Source organism: Ambystoma mexicanum, chromosome 1p (assembly GCF_040938575.1).
Source record: "Ambystoma mexicanum isolate Mex_15411 chromosome 1p, UKY_AmexF1_1, whole genome shotgun sequence".
In the NCBI taxonomy this organism is placed as follows: Eukaryota; Metazoa; Chordata; class Amphibia; order Caudata; family Ambystomatidae; genus Ambystoma; species Ambystoma mexicanum.
Window position 1 is genome coordinate 30,056,077 of NC_090921.1, and position 23,360 is coordinate 30,079,436.

General features: G+C 48.1%; 1 protein-coding gene across 1 annotated transcript in view; it reads left to right on the forward strand.

Moving 5' to 3' along the window:
- LOC138565119 (zinc finger protein 184-like) overlaps positions 1 to 23,360 on the forward strand; it is a 252,517-nt gene that overhangs the window by 203,610 nt on the left and 25,547 nt on the right. Inside the window, exon 3 of the mRNA XM_069642956.1 lies at positions 19,260 to 19,937. Coding sequence (XP_069499057.1) covers positions 19,260 to 19,937 — 678 coding nt within the window. The remainder of the gene's footprint in view (positions 1 to 19,259; positions 19,938 to 23,360) is intronic.

Here is a 23,360-nt window from a genome sequence, read left to right on the forward strand (position 1 = left end):
TGACACTTTTGAGATTAAATGTTGTTACTAAATTAACCAGATTATAACAGATAGCGAAGCCAGTTAAAAAACTTAGGAAGTACACTTGAGCTTCCAGCATTTCCCATGGAGCAACAAATGCAGCAGCTCATGGCTGCGATGCAAGCCATGTCTATCGAGGTACAGTCTCTTAAACAAGACAATGCCCAACTTAAGCAACAGGTCGCTAGAGCTTTCTCCGAGACCCCTCCAGCCACTTTACAAATGGGTACATTTGATGGGGACCCCCACAAATTGAAGGAATTTTTGGATAGTTGTACCGTCCAGTTTACCTTCAAGTCCCGTTTTTTTCCCACGGACAAAGACAAGGTGGGGTTCTTAATCTCTCACTTGACCGGTCCTGCATTAGCCTGGGCCACCCCGTTGGTCACCTCTGGCAATGCCATTCTCGATTCTTATCCAGCCTTTACTAATAGTCTAAAGTCAATGTTTAGCCGACAAGAAGTCACGGTTACCACTCAGGAAAGACTACTTGATTTAAAACAGGGATCTAAAGACCTTATGTCCTACATCACTCAATTTAAACAATTATCCGCTGAGACGGGATGGCCTGATGATGGTCTTCTCACGCTCTTCCGTCGAGGACTTTCTGAGGATCTTAAAGATGAAGTTGCTAAAGATCCTCGCCCGGCCAATCTGTCAGATATGATTACGCTCACAATGCAGATAGACTATCGTCTGCACGAACGCTCTTATGAGAAGAGGAAGGGAAAGAGTGTCCGGTCAATGCCAGAATATCATCCTCCTAATAACAAGCCTTCATCAGGGGACAAACCGATGCAAATCGGATCGGTTTGAGGCCCTCTTTCTGGTGTTGAGAGAGAAAGACGGAAGACCGTTGGCCTATGCATGTATTGTGGGTCCTCTTCACACATTCTACGTGATTGCCCCTTAGTCCCACCTCGTCGTGCACCAATCCCGGTTCAGGGAAACGCCAAAGTCCTGCCGTAAAGGGGAAGATGGTAGGATTACAGACACTGGATTCCCCACAAAAATTTTGATTATCTTTAGGACCACCCTCTGATAACCAGACTATGGTAGTTCTCTCCCTTACCATATTGTTACCAGACAGGATATTAAGGGGTATACCTGCTTTGGTTGATTGCGGGGCAGCAGGGAACTTTTTGGACGATCGATGGGCTGGGGAAAGAGGTATAGCTAGAGAGGCAAAATCTTCGACCACTTCTATACAAGGGGTAGATGGTAATCCTTTAAGCTCGGGACCCATACGTGAACAGACCAGACCAGTCACCTGCATGATCGCTTCCCACAGAGAGTCTATAGTGTTCGATCTGATCAAGACCGCCCACTTCCCAGTTATTTTAGGCCTTCCCTGGCTGCGGGTCCGCAACCCATACATTAATTGGACAGCTGGTACTTTATTTTTAGGCTCAGAACATTGTGTAAATAATTGTCTTTCTCAAGACACAGTTGGAGTTCACATCCCTTCGGAGATGGTTAGTCCTCTCTCGGCACCTCTGGTCAGCCAACTCGGACTTATCCCAGAATGTCATCAATCCTTTCAAACAGTTTTTGCTACACCCGAATATCCAACGCTACCCCCTCATCGGAGAGATGACTGCCATATAGACTTATTACCTGACACTCCTCTACCATTTGGACGTATGTATGTACTATCTCTGTGAGTAAAGAAGGCCCTCAAAGAATACCTACATGCCAACATCCAGAATGGACTCATAACAGAATCCAAATCTCCGGCAGGAGCCTCACTATTTTTTATTCCAAAAAAAGAATCAGATGAACTTAGACCCTGCATTGACTATCGTGGCCTTAATAAGATCACTGTGCCCGATAAATATCCGATGCCATTAAAAACAGACATACTTGAAGCAGTTGGGGGGCTTCTCTCTACACAAAGCTGGATCTCCGAGGAGCGTACCATTTGATACGGATAGCCCCAGGAGACGAGTGGAAAACAGCCTTTCGGACACCGTTTGGCCATTATGAATATCGAGTTATGCCCTTCGGCCTTGTTAACGCTCCCGCTGTATTCCAGCTCTTCATGGATCATTTATTTGCTGACATCCTCCTTCATTTTGTTGTCATATATCTGGACGATATTCTGGTCTTTTCCTCAAACAAGGAAGAACATATTCGTCATGTTAACATAGTCCTAGATCGCCTACAGTCTATCCTCTTGTATTGCAAAGCTGAGAAGTGTGCCTTCCATCAAGATAGTGTTACCTATTTAGGATTTGTACTGTCTGCACAAGGAATCTCCATGGATCCCAAGAAAGTTTCTGCGGTATTGGACTGGCCTTCTCCGACCAATATCAAGGACATGCAACGTTTTCTTGGCTTTGTGAATTTCTATCGGAAATTCATTCCTAATTTCTCCCAGATCATCCTTCCCATCACCAAGCTACTAAAGAAGGGAGTGGGTTTTGCATGGGATAATCAAGCCCAAGAAGCCTTTGAAACCCTAAAAAATGTATTCACATCGGCATCCGTATTATTGACTCCAGACCAGTCACGACAATTCATCGTAGAAACGGATGCCTCCCACCATGCATTAGGGCCCGTACTTCTACAAAGTTCGGATGAAGGCGAGGAAAGACCAGTGGCATATTTATCTAAAACTTTCAACCCTTCGGAAATAAACTACTCGGTGCTTGAGAAGGAGCTTTTAGCTATAAAGAGGGCATTTGAAGAATGGAGACACCTTCTCCTAGGGTCACCCTTTCCGGTCAAGGTCTGTACTGATCATCATAACCTTAAAGTTCTTCAGCAAGCCCAGACTACCAATAGCAGACAAGCAAGATGGGCCCATTTCTTCCTACCATTCCGGATTGAATTCACGTTCCTACCGGGAAGTCAAAATCTCCGGGCGGACGCCCTTTCTCGAAAAGACATACCCACTCACCACTTTCATTCTGAAACACTATTCCCAAAAGCTCAATTCATTGCAGTGCTTACCGAATTTCTTCAAAGGTTACAGCAAGACACAACTCAACATTTGCAATTTTGTGAGGACCTAGTAACATCACACCATCTCACAAAGGACAGAGGGTATTATTTCTTTGGGGAACGAGTCCCTGTCCCTACACCTTCCCTGCAAAAGGAAGTTCTACAAATGTGCCATGACTCTCTGGCAGCTGGACATCGCGGCTATCAGACTACCCTCGAGTTGATCAAGCGACATTTCTGGTGGCCCACCTTATGCTCTGACATAAGGGATTACATAGCAGCATGCACTGTATGTATACAATCTAAATCTTCTCGATCTCCACCATTCGGTTTGCTGGCTCGCATGCTTATCCAGGATAGACCTTGGCAAGTGATTTCCACTGATTTTATTGTGGATCTTCCTTCTTCCTCCAAAAACATAACCGTTATGGTAACTATTGACTATTTAACCAAACTGGCACATTTCACCCCATTAATAAAGATCCCGGGAGCATTCCACATGGCCAAGCTGTTTATCAAAAAGATATTTTCCCGACATGGCTTACCAGACACCATAGTATCGGATCGAGGACCTCAATATACTTCTCGCTTTTGGAAAGAAGTCTGTCACACACTGGGAATCAAGAGAGCTCTTAGCTCAGGTTACCACCCCCAGACCAATGGTCAGATCGAACGCCTCAACCAGACTCTAGAATGTTACCTGCAGTGTTTTATCTTAGCGGCTCAGGACAATTGGGTCGATCTACTTCCATTAGCAGAATTCGCCTACAACAACTCCACTCACACTGCATTAAAGACTAGTCCCTTCCACTGTTCATATGGTTATCATCCTTCTTTTGTGCCTACGGTTTCCTCACCCTCCACCAGTTGCCCAGGTGTCGAGGATCTGATATCGAACATACAGAATGGACATCAAATTGCCCGTTTGTCTCTCCAAGCGGCACAGGAACAAACCAAACGGTTTGCTGATCGTCATCGCCATGAGATGCCGGCATTAAAGGTGGGAGATTCGGTCTGGCTATCCTCACGGTTCCTTCCAAGACATTTAACTCCATCCAAACTATCTCCAAAATTCTTTGGCCCTTTCAAGGTGAGAGAATTAGTAGGGAATGCCGCTGTTCGCCTAGCATTACCCCTATCATGGTTTCGTATGCATCCAGTATTTGATATCTCTCAGATCAAGATGTCAGTAAATGATCGCTTTCTACGTTCTAACAAGGCACATCCTCCCCCGATTATGACAAACACTGGCCCAGAATATGAGGTGGCCAGTATCTGTGATTCCCATTATTATAGGGGTCGCCTGCAATTTCTGGTAGACTGGAAAAGCCACTCCCCTGCTGAGAGAACTTGGGAACCTGCTGCAGGTATTCATGTCCCTAGACTTATACGTCAATTTTTTCGGTTCCACCCAGGAAAACCGGGCTCACCCCCCTTGAGGAGGGGGCATACTGTCACGCCGTTACGGCGCTGGTCTCTTTGGCAGCGCCGCCGATTGTGCGGAGTAATACGCTCCAACCTGTCCAAGATGGCCGTGGATGTCCGCACCGTAACTGCAGACAACGGGATAGACTATGCACGCTCCCCAGAGACGCAGATGGCTGTTCACGTGATCCTATTTAGGGAAGGAAGTACGGCTACCCGCTGCGCCGCTACTGCTGATTCCGGCGCTCTGTAAGTTTTGCTACTAGGTTGCCCTTCACTGACTTATGTGAATTCTTATTTCTGTAAAACCTCTGCTTATTTACTCTCCTTTCTATCCAGACTCTCCTCTTCTCTCTCATCTCGGTTTCGCTCAGAGTCCCGTATTTCCTCGGCAAGTCTCCCGCTCCCAACATCCACTTTGACTGGCCGCACTCTCGACATTCCCATCCAAAGTAAGTTAGCATTCTTTCTAATACCCGCTCTCTGCACCACTTTCCCTATATTATTCTGGCAGAAAATATCTCTTTTCCCTAAGGGTGGAATGGTACTACTTTCTGGACCTAAATACTGGAAACCGGTGTTCCCGATCAAACCTCCTCCAGTAAGTGTCAGACTACTGCTCCTTCTGCAATATTTCAGTCTAATCCTCACTGTTGAATTCTTACCTGTCTTGTGTCTAACTCCCAGACTCCATCTTCAATACGAGTGCCTGTTACTCTGAAGACCTCGTCCCGATTACCCGTGAGCAACATCGTCCAGGGTTTTCTTCCCCAGAGGGTTTCTGTTCTGACTTGATGGGTCCGACTTGATGGTCGTGCAGTTATGAAATGCCTCCGTCCCCAAGTACCGCTCGAGCAGAATATAAACACTGCTCGAGCAATCTTTGAGGCCACAGGAAGGAGTGTTGTCGTCGGCCTGGTATTTGAGAACGCCGGAAGGACCCCTGATCGCTATAAGGCAAAAGGTTATAATCAGGAAAATACTCTATAATGGCAATGGGCAATTGATAGGAAGAGTTAAACAATATGCAGTGACACCAGCTTACCTAATAGAGATGGAATGTAGGTAGAGAACCTACGCAGGGAAATCCACGGCAAGCCGGAATGGTGTAATAGGCACTCCTTCCCAGTACCTCGTGGAGTAAGGCAAGATCTGTAGCAAGGCTTGAAGCAATCCGAAGGTTGCAAAACAGAAGGGCAATCCAAGAGCAAGTCCAGAGTATAACAGGGGTCAGATGTCCAGAAAATCAGAGAGCACGCCAAAATCCAAGGGTAATCCAGTAGCAAATCCGAAAAGAGTTCCAAGGTCGAAGCAAACAAGAGCAAGGGTAATGCGCGACAGTCCTCCGTAGATGTTGAAGTAGCTGTGAAGCAAAGAGTCTTGTTTGCCGGCCTCTTTTGAAGGGGCGAGCGGTATCACGTGACGTATCACGTGGCTGCTCGCGTACGTTGCCTGGAGCGCAACGTGGCCAGGGATTGGAGCTGCCGGCACTTCCTGGTTTTCTGACGTTGCCGGCTGTGCAAGAGGCGCCATGGCAGACGCCAACGCGGAAAAGGGCGAAACGAGGCAGATCCGCCCAACATGGTATTCCGCCTGCCGTGTTTTCCCTGCTGGTGGTGTGAACGGGAATTACTACGGCGAGAGGCGCCTGAGGAGGAGAGATGAGAAGAGGGAAAGGCCGTGTGAGAGGGCGTGACAGAGCCCCCCCTCAAAGGCCCACGACCGCGTGGGCCGGAAGGATGTTCCCGATGATACTTGGCCACCAGGCGAGAAGCGTGAACATCTCGAGCAGCAACCCAGGAGCGGTCTTCAGGGCCATAACCCCGCCAATCCACCAGATACTGCAGCCCACCCCTGTGTATACGGGAACCCAGTATTCCCTGGACCTCAAAAACATCAGGAGAAGAGACAGAGACCGGAGCAGGAGGGGCAGCTAATCGGGTAGGACCAGGGCAGGGTTTGAGCAGGGAGACATGGAAAACCGGGTGGATTCGCCAAGCAGGAGGTACCGCCAGACGCATAGCCACCGGATTCAGAACCTTGGCCACCTTGTAAGGACCCACAAAGCGAGGGAGTAGTTTGCGACACCCAGGGATGTGTAAATGACGAGCGGAAATCCAAACCCTGTCCCCCACCTTGTATGCAGGAGCCTCCGCCCTCTTCCTGTCAGCTGTGGATTTCATGGAAGATTGGGCCTCACGCAAATGGATCAAAGTCTGGGCATGTATTGACACTAAATCCCTAGCGCAGGCCGAGGCAGCGGGGGTATCAGAAGAGGAGTAATCTGGCAGAGGAAGAGTACGAGGATGTTAGCCATAGAGAGCGAAGAATGGTGAAAAACCAGTAGCAGAATGCAAAGAGTTGTTATAAGCAAATTCGGCAAGATGCAATAAATTAAGCCAAGTGTCCTGATATTGCAACGTTAGGCAACGTAGGTATTGCTCCAATGACTGGTTAACCCTCTCAGTCTGCCCGTCACTCTCTGGATGGTAAGCAGAGGAATAATGAGCATCAATTCCCAACAGAGAGGTGAGGGCCCGCCAGAAACGAGAGGTGAACTGTGTGCCTCGATCGGACACCAAAACATGAGGCAGGCCAAAGAGACAGAAGACAGACTTAAAGAAGTGCCTGGCCAAAACCGGGGCTGAGGGTACTCCCTTACATGGTACAAAACGAGCCATTTTGGTATAGGAGTCAACAACAACCCATATAGTATCGAAACCCTGTGTGCATGGCAAATCAGTAATCAAGTCCATTGAGACCGTGTGCCAGGGGCGTGGAGGAACCGGGAGAGGAAGAAGAAGACCCAAAGGCCGGCCCCTACGTGACTTGCCCTGAGCACAGACTGGACAGGTATTGACATAATTCTGTACGTCTCGTTTCATAGCCGGCCACCAACACCATCGTTTGAGTAATTCCAGGGTACGATGCTGCCCGGGGTGACCATTAATGGCAGCATCATGAGACCATTCCAACGCCATATTCCTGGTTTCACTCGTGGGAAGAAAGAGCTTCCCATGTACAAAGGGCAGCCCATCCTGCATAACGGGATCCCATTCTGTTAGTGACTGTGGGTATCGGGAGACCCATTGTCGTATGGCGGACTGTAATGAAGGTGATGGTGTGCAGACACAAACTACGTGAGACTCGCTCAACAAGGTCTCAGGGAAGGATGGTAGAACTTCCCCCCCAGGAGAACGAGACAGGGCGTCTGCTTTCCCATGCCCTACACCAGGCCTATGTTTGACCACGAAGTCGAACGCGGCAAAGAAAAGGTGCCAACGTACTTGTCGACTATTGGTACATTTCAAGGAGGCAAGGTCTTGGAGATTCTTATGGTCTGAGAACACCACCGTCTGGTGTTTTGCTCCTAGAAGGTGATGTCTCCAGGTCTGTAAGGCGTCCTTAATGGCCAATAGTTCTTTTTCTGTGACTGTGTAGTGTAATTCACTTGCTGTGAACTTGCGAGAGTGAAAAGCCACTGGATGCAGCCGACCAGTGGCAGGGCATGGCTGGGACAGTACAGCCCCAAGTGCATAAGAGGATGCGTCTGCCTCAAGGACAAACGGGAGTTCAGGGTCAGGGTGTTGTAACACCGGAGCAGTAGTGAACATAGTTTTCAGAGAATCGAAAGCATTTTGTTGATTTTCGGACCAGACATAGGGGACTGAAGGACTCGTGAGCGCAGTGAGTGGTGCTACAATAGAAGAAAACCCAGCTATGAATCGTCGGTAAAAGTTGGCAAAACCCAAAAATGATTGTAATTGCTTGAGTGTGGTCGGAATTGGCCAATCGTTTATTGCCCGAACTTTGGACTGATTCATGGAGAGGCCTCCCGGAGAGATATGGAACCCCAAGAACTCAACCTGGCTGGTATGGAAAATACACTTTTCAGGTTTAGCAAATAGTGCATTGGCTTGCAGCCGTAACAACACTTCCTTGACATGTTTGATGTGTTCATCGAGAGAGGAAGAGAAGACCAATATGTCATCTAAATACACTACTACGTATGTGTTCAGGATATCGCCAAATATGTCATCCATGAAGCGCTGGAACGTAGCAGGAGCATTACAGAGACCAAACGGCATAACTGTATACTCAAACAACCCTTGTCGTGAGCAGAAAGCCGTCTTCCATTCGTCTCCCTCTCGTATGCGTATGAGGTTGTATGCACCCCGTAGATCCAATTTGGTGTATATTGTGGCATGAGTAAGTTTGTCCAACAACGGGGTAATAAGGGGAATAGGATAGCGGTTTTTTACTGTGATGGCGTTCAAACGCCTGTAATCAATGCAGGGACGGAGATCCCCTTCCTTCTTTGGCACAAAGAAGATGGGACTTGCAGCTGGAGAGGTTGATGGGCGAATATGACCTAGACGCAGAGCCTGCTGTATGTAATCCTGAAGGACTCGCTCCTCTGTTTGGGTTAAGGAGTATATCCGCCCCTTTGGGATAGAGACGTCTGGGATTAAATCAATGGGGCAGTCGTATGATCGATGTGGAGGAAGGCCTTCTGCAGAGCCTTTGTCAAACACTGCCCGGAATTCATAGTACTCAGGAGGTATGTAATTTGTGACCGCCCCTATCCTATGTGAGTCTGAGGAATCGGACCTGTCTTCTATGCCTAATGAAGCGACTATCCCTAGGATGTCTGCGGGACTGGAAACCTGAGGTGCCTCAAGCAGGCAGTAGTATTGACATGTTTCGGATTCAAAGAGTACCTGACCTGTACCCCAGTTAATCAAAGGATTATGCCTCTTTAGCCAAGGAATGCCCAGGATAACACCAAACTGAGGCGTAGCTATGAGGTCAAACGACATGGTCTCTCTGTGGACCTCCTGTATGACTAGTTCCAAAGGGGCTGTCTGGTGTAAGATCGGTCCAGAGGTCAATGACGTCCCATCTACTGCATGAACTGGTTCGGGGTGTTTCTTTTGGACCAGAGGTAAGTTTAGAGCATTGGCTAGCGCTATGTCTATAAAGCAACCAGTAGCACCAGAGTCGATCACTATTTGTATTGCATGGGAAACTCCTGCAGCTAGGTTTAAGGAAGCTTGCACCACCACAGGTCGAACGGGACAAAAAGCAAGGTCAGGGGTATTAGGTATAGGACTCGCCCCAACCCCTGATCTCAAGGGCGAGTCTTCGGAAAACCCGGAGCTTTGTTTCTTGGTCGACGGGGACACTCCTTTACAAAGTGCCCATTGAGTCCGCAGTAGTAGCAAGCGTTGTCTGCCCTCCTGCGCTCCCGTTCGGCATGTGTGATAGGACTGCGTACCCCGCCGATCTGCATGGGTTCAGGTAAGGTGCTAGACGAGGTTGAAGGCGAGCTCTGGGATATCCCTGCTTCCCCCTTACGTTCTGCCCGTCTGGCGTCGATTTGCAAGGTTAAATCTACCAGATCAAGATAAAGTGAGGGAAGGGAGGGCACCACAGACAAAGCATCCTTCATGGAACCACACAGACCCCGATAATAGATCACTGCCTTCTTATTCTCTGGCCATGAAGTCTCGGTGGCGAGTTGATTAAACTTGGTAATATACTCAATGAGAGTAGATCGACCTTGAGTGAGATCTAAGAGCTCCATGTCTCTGGATTGGGCTTTATGTCTAGTGTCAAAAACCTTAGCCATTTCTTGAGTCAATATATCGAAATCGTACAGAGCGGGATGATTACTCTCCAAAAACGGATTGGCCCATGTGGCTGCTACACCCGACAAATGGGAGAGTAGAAAAGCCGCTTTAGAGACTGGGTCAGAGAAAGCTTGCGGTCGGCATAAGAAATGTAGTTTGCACTGATTTATGAAAGTGCGGTATTTCAAAGGATCTCCATGGTACCTCTCAGGGGCTGTTAGAGGAAATGGAGTCTGAACCACCACAGACGGGACTGGCAAAGTAAGTGGAGTGATGGGGGCGTTATGAGATGAGGCAGCATCGCCGAACTCAGCGTCAGCAGGTAAGGGATGTCGGGTGCTTTGCATGGCATCAAGACGATGGTTCAGTGCAGTGGTGGCAGAGGCTAAATCAGTGGGGAGGGCAGTGGTAGCAACTGCCATGTCTGTCCTAAGCGATGTCACTGCTTGCATTAAAGCAGTCACAGGGTCCCCGGCTGAAACATCCATAACTAGACGACCATAAGGCTTCACAGTCTGTTCTGACTTGATGGGTCCGACTTGATGGTCGTGCAGTTATGAAATGCCTCCGTCCCCAAGTACCGCTCGAGCAGAATATAAACACTGCTCGAGCAATCTTTGAGGCCACAGGAAGGAGTGTTGTCGTCGGCCTGGTATTTGAGAACGCCGGAAGGACCCCTGATCGCTATAAGGCAAAAGGTTATAATCAGGAAAATACTCTATAATGGCAATGGGCAATTGATAGGAAGAGTTAAACAATATGCAGTGACACCAGCTTACCTAATAGAGATGGAATGTAGGTAGAGAACCTACGCAGGGAAATCCACGGCAAGCCGGAATGGTGTAATAGGCACTCCTTCCCAGTACCTCGTGGAGTAAGGCAAGATCTGTAGCAAGGCTTGAAGCAATCCGAAGGTTGCAAAACAGAAGGGCAATCCAAGAGCAAGTCCAGAGTATAACAGGGGTCAGATGTCCAGAAAATCAGAGAGCACGCCAAAATCCAAGGGTAATCCAGTAGCAAATCCGAAAAGAGTTCCAAGGTCGAAGCAAACAAGAGCAAGGGTAATGCGTGACAGTCCTCCGTAGATGTTGAAGTAGCTGTGAAGCAAAGAGTCTTGTTTGCCGGCCTCTTTTGAAGGGGCGAGCGGTATCACGTGACGTATCACGTGGCTGCTCGCGTACGTTGCCTGGAGCGCAACGTGGCCAGGGATTGGAGCTGCCGGCACTTCCTGGTTTTCTGACGTTGCCGGCTGTGCAAGAGGCGCCATGGCAGACGCCAACGCGGAAAAGGGCGAAACGAGGCAGATCCGCCCAACATGGTATTCCGCCTGCCGTGTTTTCCCTGCTGGTGGTGTGAACGGGAATTACTACGGCGAGAGGCGCCTGAGGAGGAGAGATGAGAAGAGGGAAAGGCCGTGTGAGAGGGCGTGACAGTTTCCCTGGGGGGTTTTGCTCCTTCCCGCTCTGGCATATTATCATTTCCGGGGGGAGAGTAGAGCTATCCGGGGGAACTTTCATTTCAGCATTTGCATCCTTCATGGGAAGTCGCTGTCAGATCAGGTTAGTGACACTTTTGAGATTAAATGTTGTTACTAAATTAACCAGATTATAACATACCGTGCCAAACAAGAGAATCCATTTTGTAACTAAAGGAGACAAATGGGAAGTAAGATAGTGAGAATATGAAGTGGAAGGCTCGAATAGCTTTGAGGATAAATCAACCAGAGCGCATCTACAAGTTGAGGCCCTAACAGCTGATCTCCTTTCTTGCGGATCAGCTGCTTCCATTGAATCGTTTCCCGCGTGCTACGCGGCTCCTAAGAAGGCCGCCGACATCTTCATGCCGCTCGGAGCGTCCCTGCAGCCCGTGACCATCACCGCAGCAGGCCCGACTTCTGATTTGCTCCCCCGACCTGCCTGCCCCTCCCCTCCTGCTTTAAATGGAATTGGAGGGTGCCGTGAAGCGAAGCCGGGAGAAGAAGGCCGCAGAAAAAGGCCAGCACGCCTCTTAGCATCTCTTCGCTGCTCGCAGCCTGCCGTCCGCCGTGAAACGTTGCCGGCACTTCAAGGTAAGGAGACTCGCACTCCAAAGCAGTCCAACACACTCGCCTCTAGACTACAGCGACTACCTGCCCGTACCCTCACAACTGCACTGCTCTCTATACCAACACCCACCAGCGTACGCAATGCGCGCCTCCAGACCAGAACCCTGAAAGCACCTAATAGCCAAGACGCTCAATCCTCAGCAGGCTACAAACCCCATAGGTTACGCCTCACAATGGCCCTGAGCCTACACAGCAAGCACTGCCCTGACCGCAATGCCGCAACAACAATGTCTAAGACTCCAGAAAATGTGCCCCCCACAACTTTGAATGTAATTACTGTTATGCACAATTCTTCTACCACAGCCATGCAATCTATCGCTGCAAATGCTACCTTGCCTATGTCTAGGACCCTAGAAAATGTGCCCCCCACAACTTTGAATGTAATTAGTGCTATGCACAATTCTTCTACCATAGACATGCAATCTATTGCTACAAATGCTACCTTGCCTATGCCTGGGAACCTAAAAAATGTGCCCCCCACAACTTTGAATGTAGTTACTGCTATGCCAAATTCTTCCACCTCAGCCATGCAATCTACTACTGTTAATGCCGCCCCTGAACCCCACCTCAAATGTGCCCTCATCAACGCCCGATCCATCAATGCTCACGCCCTAGACATCCATGACCTCATTACCACCCTTGATCTAGATCTTCTAATGGTCACTGAGACCTGGCTACATGAAGCCTCAGGCCCTGAATTATCCCTCGCACTCCCACCAGGTTATGCCATCACTAGACGGTCAAGTGGCACAGCGAGTAGAGCGCTCGCTTTGACATCCGTGCAGAGCTTGCTAACGCAGGTTCGAATCCCAGCCTTTCATCCTTCCGAGGTCGTGAAATGAGCACAACACACCGTGGGTAATAATAAGCAGCGCTCAGATACCTGCGGGTTCGTAGCGCTATATAAATGCCAAATTATTTATTATTATTATTACTAGACAAGATCGCCCGACCATAGGGGGCGGTGTCGCTCTCATAGCCAAAGATTCCATCACCATCCGAAAGGTTGACAAATCTATCAATAATAACAGTGACTATCTCCAATTAAAACTCACCATCTCACACCACTGCACCATCACCTTGCACCTCATCTATCGGCCACCAGGCCCCCTAGGGGACTTCCAGGCCTCCCTCACCCACCTTCTGGCTGACAATCTAAAAAAGTAATCCAAAGCCATTCTCCTCGGTGACATCAACCTAGGCCTGAATGACACCAAAGACCCTGCTGCTAAATCACTTGACACAGCCCTAACTACCCTAGGATTTGCCAACACCATCACAGACCTCACTCACGCTCTAGGCAGATCATTAGACTGGATCGCCCATCACAATTGCCCCCTCACAGCCACAGGCAATATCCCCACCCCGTGGTCTGACCACCACACCATCACCTTCAACATCCCCACCACCACAACCCCACCCCCCCAACCCCTACCACCAGCCCTCACAAGACGTGCCCGCCAACTGACCAAAGAAAAACTCCTACCCTTCCTACAGGGACCTGCCTTTAGACCCCCCTTCTCCAACGACCCAGAAACCCTTGCCAAGAACTACGACACTGCCATCACGGCAGCAATCAATTCTATCCCCTCACTTAAACCACGCAAAACCAAACCCACTAGCCACACCAATGCCTGGTTCACCCAAGACCTCCTCAAACTGCGCACAGACAAACGTGCAGCACTAGATCAGTGTCAAACATCTCGTGATGATAAAGACAAACTTAACTTCAAATCTCTCGCAAATGAATATAAGAAAGCCATCATCAAAGCCAAAGCCAAATCATTTGAAGATAGAATCTCCGAGGCCAAATCAAACACTAAGGAAATGTTCGCCATGTTCAGGGAACTTGAGACCCCTACGCCCACCCCCCAAAACTTCACCAAAGACAAAGCATGGTGTGATGACATCCAAACAGCCATGCAATAAGATTAGCTCTCTCCACGCCAACATTCTGAACACCAAACTAGCGCTCCCTACCCCCTACCCTCTCCCCAACCCCCCTCTCCTCACCCACAGAGGCCCCCCCTACCTTCTCATTCAAAACCATCCAGGGGAAAGACATGATCAATATCATGAAAAACATCAAACCCTCCAATTGCAAAGGGGACCCCTGCCCCGCCTACATCATCAAAGATTGCGCAGACACCCTGGCTCCTTTCTTAACAGCCTTCGTCAACGCTTCCTTCACCACAGGGAGAGTCCCTTCTTGCCTCAAGGAAGCATGGGTCCGACCTCTCAGAAAAAAAAATACACTTGACCCTACGTCCCCTAACAACTACCGTCCCATCACTACAGTCCCATTCCTCCTCAGGATTCTAGACAAAGCAGCCTACATGCAGGTCCAGCACTTCCTTGAAGAGCATAACCTCCTAGGACTGAGACAATCCTGCTTTCGCCATAGGCACGGGACAGAGAGCGCTCTACTCGACCTCAAAAACCAAATGGATGACGCAAGGGATCAAGGCAAACCTGTCCTGCTCCTCCTCCTCGACCTCTCTGCAGCTTTCGATCTTGTAGATCACGACATCCTCTGCCATCACCTCACCTCCACAGCCAACTTCTCCCAAGAAGCTACCACATGGATCACCTCCTTCCTCCAAGGCAGGACCATGCAGGTCTTCTCTGACCTAGCCACTGCGTCACCCACCATCATGCTTTGTGGTGTACCCCAAGGCTCTTGCCTCTCCCCCACCCTCTACAACATCTTTACCCGCCCCCTCTTCCTCATCCTTGACGCCATGGGCATCTCTTACACCAACTACGCCGACGATACACAGATCCTTCTCACTCTGACAGGCGACTATGACACGGACTCTGCTACCCTCAACAACATTTACAACACAATCCAAATGTGGATGGCTATCAACGGCCTTTGCCTTAACTCTGACAAAACTGAGCTCCTACTCGTAGGATCTCCTGACACCCTCAAGAAACTCAACGCCCAGTTTAGCCACTTCACCATTGACTCAATCAGAATCCCAGTACTGGACACAGTAAAAACACTAGGCGTTTACCTAGACTCCAACTTATCTATGACCAGACAAGTAAACGCTATCGCCTCTTCTGCTGCCTACCATGCAAAACTTCTCAACTCAGTCAGGCCTTTTCTGTCAAAAGACACATGCATCAACATAGCCAGAGCCATCACTGGTTCCCGGCTAGACTACTATAATGTTCTTTTCCTAGGGACCTCAAACAAAAACGTTGAGAAACTGCAAGTAATCCAGAATAGCGCCCTCCGTGCTGCACAAGGCATTGCCAAGAGAGAGCACATCACTGCTGCCAGAAAAGCTTCCCATTGGCTCCCCATAAAGGAAAGGATTATATTCAAAGCACTAAGCATCACCCACAAGTGCGTCCACCTCTCTGCCCCAGCGTACCTATCCCAGAGAATCCACCCGGTCTCCTCCACAAGACCCACCAGGACACCCTATGCCAATATGCTCTCCGTACCGAGGGTAAAAAGAGCTAGAGCAGGTGGCGCCAGCTTCCCTTACCTTGCTGCCTTACACTGGAACACCCTTCCCACCTCTCTGCAGGCTGAACCTTCACTGACTGCCTTCCGCAAAGCCATAAAAACTACCCTGTTCACCTAACCAACCCCACCTGTTCAAGCTCCCATGACTACCATGTATGATGTATTATGTTGTATGATACTCCCTATCGCTTAACACAGGGTCCTGCCTTACTGTAACCCAAGGCACAACCTGTACCCATTGTAACTAAGTCTCCTTACAAGTAACAGCGCCTCAATGCCTCTGGGCTTCCTGCGCGCTATACAAATGTAATAAATAAATAAATAAATAACCTGAATTATGGACACTTGGGCACAAAGTAGGAAGCAAGTGGACCAATTTGAGAAAAGAACTGCATGAACTGAAAAAGAGTCACCAAAGAATCTGGAAAGATCACCTATTAAGACCAGAAGTGCATAAAGCACAAAGCAGGAGAAGGGAGTCTTTCTACTGCCCTTTTGTTTTGTTGAATTTGTGATATGGTCAGATAGGTATAGTTTGGACGGTGAACGTATTCTTTTGGGCATTGAGAAAGATGACTGACAAAGTGCCTTAGTTATTCCTTTAGATAGGGAATCGCCCATAGCTATAGGGATAGCCAGGCCTTTACATTTATTATTTAATCAATCCTGAAGTAACAATTTCATTAAAGAGTCTGCGTCCTCCTTCTAATCTTCCACAGTTCCCTCTACATTCATTCCCACAACACAACACAACACAGTACAGTACAAACAAAATGGCCCTCTGCCTTAATGCTCCTTCAAAAAATCCACCAAACTCCCATCAGTGCTTGGAAACCATGGCAACACACCGTTCACATTGGTCACTTGCTGGAGCCATGTAAGCCCTGTGTTGGGGCACCACATTGTACAGTCTCCATATGTTTCTGTGCTCAGGGTTCTCAAAGTCCTCTCTTTATTATTGTATTGGACACCAGAAAAGGCCTGGCTGTTCCTCATCCACCCTTGTGTCACAGCCGTTATCATGAGAACTTATATGCACAGTGGTTTAAGACAGCGATGTGGCTGATCTCCTTTGGCATTCCACCTAGTAGGGAAAGTCTCTACACTCTGTGAGCCCAGAAACGAAAACCTTGGTTTAAGATTCTGCAGGTCTCTCCTGCAACTTCCCTATTCCTGCAGGTCTCTCCTGCAACTTCCCTATTCCTGCCCAATGCGGTGAAGGAATCGTTTTCTCAAATGTGCTCCGTTTATAGGTGTGTGGTTGGGGTGCGTAATACTCATCTCTTTATAGAGCTTCATGCTGGGTTCCTCTATCTTTTCAGCACTAGTTCTGTTATGACCCATTTTAATTGTACTCAAAAGGTGTGGGGTGGGGTGGGCTGCACCCTTCAGAGCTTGGATCAGGACAGAGATTCTTTGGCTGAGCTTTGTAAGGAACTCACGGTGGCAACAGTAAAGACAGACACAAGTGATCACAGTTCAAGGATGTTTATTAAAACTGTATAGGCAGTTTGAAAAAACGCCTAATCAAAACCTAAATTTAAGATCGAAGCACGCTACGACCATCAAGTAAAAATAAGGTAGTCCAAGTGGTGTCTTGTCAAATAAAAGGGCCTGTACTAAACAAAACTATTGCCAATCCTTACTACTAAATTACAAAAAGAGTGTAGGATAGTGTTCACAAGAAAGAAAGAAAGAAGTGTTCACAAATAATAAGTCAGGATGTGGTAGTGGGGGGTCTCCCTTCCCCACGTTTTTATCACGGGACAAGGCGGGACTCCTGAGCACAGCAGACTCCTGGGCATCGCCAGCACGAGGTTACAGTTTGTTTCCAAAATATCAGGGCCTTCTGTGGCCAAGTCTCTTCCACACAAAGTCTCTTGCCTCAGAGGACCTGATGTATTACAATCACCAAAACAAAAGTTCCTTCAATAAATCGTCGTGGGGTGATTACTCTTCGCCTTAGTATCACCCTCTGCCAGGCTCCGATCCCTCATACAACGTGGGCCTCCCGCCGTCGGGTTCACTACGGCCTTTCATTCACAATGTAACACTCAGGAGTTGAAATGTATTTTAACATTTTTAAACAACCTTTCACTGTGGACAACCCTCAGCCGGGTTCACTGTTGTCGAATACACAGTTCAATTTGCTTTCTCACAGTGCAGGATTCACTTTCATTGGCTTTACCCTTCGCATCTCTCCGTCGGGTTCACATAGCCATTCTAACACATGATTTGCTCATTCTCATCAGAAAGCGGGGGGTCCCTTCCTCTAGTTTTCTTTCGGCATCACTCTGTGGGTTCACACTTGCCTTAGTTCGCTATGTTCAAAATTTCATCAGAAAGTGGGGTTTGCTTCCACTAGCCTTCTCTTGGCATCCCTCTGTCGGGTTCACATTTGCCACAGTTCACAATGTTCACTACAGACTACTTAGGTTCCCTTCTTACTTAAGTTCAGGTCTCAGCCCCTAGTCAGGCTTTCGTTAAAGCACCCAGCCAGGCTAAACACAGTTCTGTTAACACACCTTACTTTGCTTTCCTTCTTGTCAATGTGTAAGAGTCAGAGATTTTCGATTGTACAAGGGGTTTGACTCAACCCTTGTATGACCCTTTGACTCCTCACGCCGGCCTCTCCTAGGGCCTCCTGGTACTTGTAGTTTCAACAAAGGGGACCAGCCAGAGTCCTTCGAATGAGCGCCCACATGGCACCTGACTACTCTGCAGCTGGTCCTTCAGTGGACTTTCTTTCAATCTTAAACGCACACAAGTTTCTTGTTCACAAGTTCATACAATGTTGCCGTTCGCAACCTTGGGCTCAACACAGTCTGGTTTGTTATCAGCTCTCTCTGAGTCACCAGCTGTGCTGAACCCATTGGCTTGTCTTGCCTCTGGAGTCAAGGACGGTACCACGGTAGCCAGCGTGCCTCCCCGTCTGTGTTATCAGTACGGGAGGCCCCCGTGCACTGTTGACCTCTGTCACACCACACGCCAGCTGTAAATCCTGGTCTTATGATTCTTTTCACAGAGGCTTCGTATGTCTGGGTTGAAAAGGGCAAGGGCCATTCCCTCCTTGTTGTCCTATCAGCTCTCGCCACCTTTCTTCTCTGTTTGAACTGCCAGTTCGGAATGACTTCTTCCTCATGTGTTTGGCCTTGCTCAAAGTGTGCTTTTGTGCTCCACCTTTTATCCCTGTGGTGAAGGGAAAGAGCCGCCAGGTGTGCCTAGTTATTATCAATTGCCTGACTTTGCCTGACCCTTGTATTGGAACAGGCCAGGTAAATGGCTCTGGTGTTAGTCCGTTGTCTTTCATGGTGTAAGAAAGTGTTCGCGTTGGAAAGAGGGGTGGGAGTAGAGTTTCTACATATCCTACGGGGTAGGATGGGGAGCAGGTGTTAATAGGAAGGGGGTACTGCGTTTCAACCTTCGGTATCCCACTTCCTGAGGACCCCTCATCCAGGTGATCCTCCTCCCCCACTGGTCCACCCCCAGGAACTGAATCCAATAGCGATGGCCGTAAGTGAGACACCTCAGGATTCTCACAGCTTTCAGTCCGAGGATTGGTTTGGCGGACCAGGTCCTCTCATTGAATGTGATTGTCACTAGAAGAAAAGTAATTGCTTTAAAGATGTTTCTCTTTTTTTCTTTTTAGGGTCTGTGTGTGAAACACCTACATTCATAGAAACGATTAAAGAAGAAATCTCTTTTGAAGATCTCCAGTGCTCTGAGGAAAGGGTCGGGGTGAACAAAGCGTCGGAGCTGTGTGTCACCGACCCTCACGACTTGGAGGTGAAGCCGTCTGTTATTAACTTGAACACTAAGGTGGTTATTAAAGGGGGTGAAGAGACCACTGTCAGAAACTCGCAAGGCACGGGAGAGCAGCAATTGTGCAGAGCCATTCCCTTTTCGGAAAACAGAAAGCGTGTCAGAAAGCAAGGTGCTTCTGTTTCCATGGTGACAGAGATGGGGCCATGCGTTCAACACCATGTTGCTTCTGAGAAATGGCGCATCACCAAAACCTACCAGTGTGTGAAGGAGGAGCCGAGTATACCCCAAACGGTGCAAACTCTCCAATCCAACCACAAGTTGTCAGAGCTTGCAAATGGCAGAGATCACGTGGTCCCGGAAGAGGATGCAAGGATGAGAGATGGAGAGTCATCGGGTGAGGGTGTCCACGACTCTGAGGAAAGAGATGGGATCAAAGGGCAGAATCCAGTGGCTTCGGAGCACCAGGAAGAAGCAACGGAGGAGATCAAACAAGAGGCACCATCTACTGGTGATCACGACTGGATTGAGGTGGTGGTAGGCACGTGTGAAAGCTTCACTGCAGGCGAGTATCAACAATTAAAATTGGGTGTTCTGAAATATTCAGAATGATTCTGTAGCAGGCTAGGTTTCTCTGTGCCAGACCGATTGCCAATTCTGCAAACAAGTACGTTTACTAGTTCTCTTATACCAGGGCTTAATTTTAATGAGTCCATGTATGCCTTCACTTCTGTATAGCACCATTTTGTTTCAGGGCGTAGTTTTTAAACGCCCATGGGTCTTGTGGAGGTTGGCATATTATGCCCCCACCTGGGCATCCCGACTTAAGTCTGCAGATGCAAAGGAGTGGCGAGAGGAAAATAGGATTGGTAAGTGGGTGAATTGCCACAGAAACAAGGATTGGCTGTTGTAGAAGAGAAGAACAATGTTCTGTGATGGTATTGGTGCATGTGGATGCTATTGCCCATAGATCAGGATTGCAGAATTCCCAGTGTGTCACAAGCCTGTTTCGCATCAAACGGATTGTCTTATGTGAAGCAGTTTAGAGGAGCAAAAGCTTATTCATGACTCATGATAGTTTGATATGTGTGATCAGATGGAGCCTTGAAATATTGTGGAATACCTGTCTTTTTCTCCCATGGGCAAACTAGAAAATAGTAATTCTTAGACCGCCAAACAATCAAGGATAGGCTGTGCCAATCGTGAATCCGGGTGGAAAAAAGGGAATGAGTGGTCGTAACGCTTCAACAGACACATTCCAGAATATAAAACAGTATTGTGCTAGTGTTCCTGACCATGTGGCTTAAAGGCTAGTTCACAATGGTCATGAACTGTCCCAGGAGCTGATGAACTACACACAGTTCAACTTGAGTACAATAGGTGGAATGTTTAATTTGTGGTATATTGTCTATCGATAAATGACACATACTTGCAAGGGAGCCCAAAGAAGGAACACCAAGGAGGCAAATCAGTAGGCACCATGAGAAGACCAGCTGGGGTGAGACTACCACATCCTCTTGACTTGGCAGGCATCAGGGCGATGTAAGATTATCCCAATAACACAGACAGTCGCTAAATAGCCTAAAGGTGCACTATAGAAACTACAACATGCTAGGCGTGCACTATAGCCACTACAACAAGCAACAAGTGCATTATAGCCACTACAACAAGCTATGGATGGACTATAGCCACTACAACAAGCTAATGCGCACTATAGCCACTACAACAAGCTAATGTTGCTCTATAGCAACTAAAGCATGCTAATGGTGCACTATAGCCACTACAACAAGCTAATGCACACTATAGCCACTACAACAAGCTAATGTTGCTCTATAGCAACTAAAGCATGCTAATGGTGCACTATAGCCACTACAACAAGCTAAGGGTGGACTATAGCCACTACAACAAGCTAATTGTGCACTATAGCCACTACGAAAGCTAATGTTGCTCTATAGCAACTAAAGCATGGTAATGGTGCACTATAGCCACTACAACAAGCTAAGGGTGGACTATAGCCACTACAACAAGCTAATGGTGCACTATAGCCACTACGAAAGCTAATGTTGCTCTATAGCAACTAAAGCATGCTAATGGTGCACTATAGCCACTACAACAAGCTAATGTGCACTATAGCCACTACAACAAGCTAATGTTCCTCTATAGCAACTAAAGCATGCTAATGGTGCACTATAGCCACTACAACAAGCTAATGGCGGACTATAACAACTAAAACATGCTAATGGTACACTATAACCACTACAATAAGCTAAGGGTGTACTATACCCACTACAATAAGCTAAGGGTGAACTATACCCACTACAATAAGCTAAGGGTGAACTATAGCAACTACAACGAGGTAAGAGCATACAATAGTGAGAACAACAAGCTACTGGCACACCATAGGGACTACAACAAGCTACGGGGGCACTATAGCGACTACAACAAGCTAAGGGTGAGATGTAGCCACTACAACAAGCTAACAGCGTCCTGTAGCAACTACAAGTCCAGACGAGAGAATGCAGCCAAGAAAACAATGTAACAAATAAATCACAGCAACGACCCCACATTTTATATGCACACCTCTTGTATTTATCTTATTTGAATTCATGTCCATTGCTGGTCGCACCCAGAGGGTCTTGGGGTGCCTTACAAAGTTCAAAAGCTCAAAGGGGAAAGGGGAAAACCGAAGTTGCTAAACCTTTCAGAAAAGGACAGGCAGTTCTGACAAAGTCAGTAATCTGACCTTGTTATGAGGAACCCCTCTCAGCCTGGGATTGGGGGGCCTGCTTGCATCACCCAAATGGCTAGCAGGTAGAACTTATGAAGAAGTAAAAGACATGCTGGTACTGGAGCAATTTATAGGATCCACCGCTACCGTATCAATAAAGGGTTGCCTGGCAACGACATGAGTCCACCTTAGTGGCAATGCAACCTGCCATTGCCCCCAAGAGCTGTGTATACCAGGGAGCCAGCAATGGAAGCGAAGACTAGAGGCCAAAAATCGGGCATCTGGAAGAGAAGGATGTGCCGTCCTACGTAAATCAGGACCTATTCAGTCGCAGTCTGAATCCAAGCCAAGGCCTACAGCCCTGGTAGACTGGAAGAAACCAGGGACTCCAACCTGCCCAGATGCATTAAGGTGTTACACCTGTGGGAAGCCTGGATACATGGCCCGGTTTTGTCCCAAGAATCCTGAGGAACCAATGGTAATTGGGCTTCTCCACACGGTCACAAACTGCCTTCTAGAGATGAAGGACCAACCTGAATGGGCAGAGGCATCTGTCCGATCCGGAATACCTTGTGAACCCGTTTCCTTAGGAGGAGGGAGGACCCGAAACTGCGGCAAGAACCATATGCAATATGGAGAAAACCGACAGTAGATTTCACCTTCCCGTTATGGTCCAGGCCTTAAGGCCAAAACTTTACTAGACTTGTTGAGCAAGAAAACCAGAGTCTGGGCCGGCATGATTGCTGTAGAAGAGCTGCACCCAAAAATTGAATTTGTCCATGGAGACATGTATCAATGCCCCCAAGCCACCATCACAGAGTGTCACGATCGTAATGCCGGACTACAGTTCGATCCATGTCTCAGACGGGTCTAAAAGTTGAAAAACGATTCCTATTGTGTTTGTGAGGGGTAAGTCCGATAGTGGCCAGGGACAAAACTGGAAGGGGAGGACTTGGTGGGTGTGGGTAAGAGCAGGGATGGGGGTGTTTAAGGGTAGAAGTTTGAGAAGGTAAGTAATCTGACCTTGTCACCAGGGGATAGAAACACCTGTCAGCCAGGGGTGGGCGGCCTACCAGGGTGGAATCCAGAGGCAGTCCTAACCCAGAGGGGGATGGTGGCAGTTTTTAAATTAAAAATATATATCTTTATCGTTTTACCAAAACATAACATAATAAACAAGACAGTCCATCCCGCATTTGCTCCCCTTCTCCCACCCATGCCATCTCGGTCCAGTTTACTGAATAGCACTTTATCAGGCCT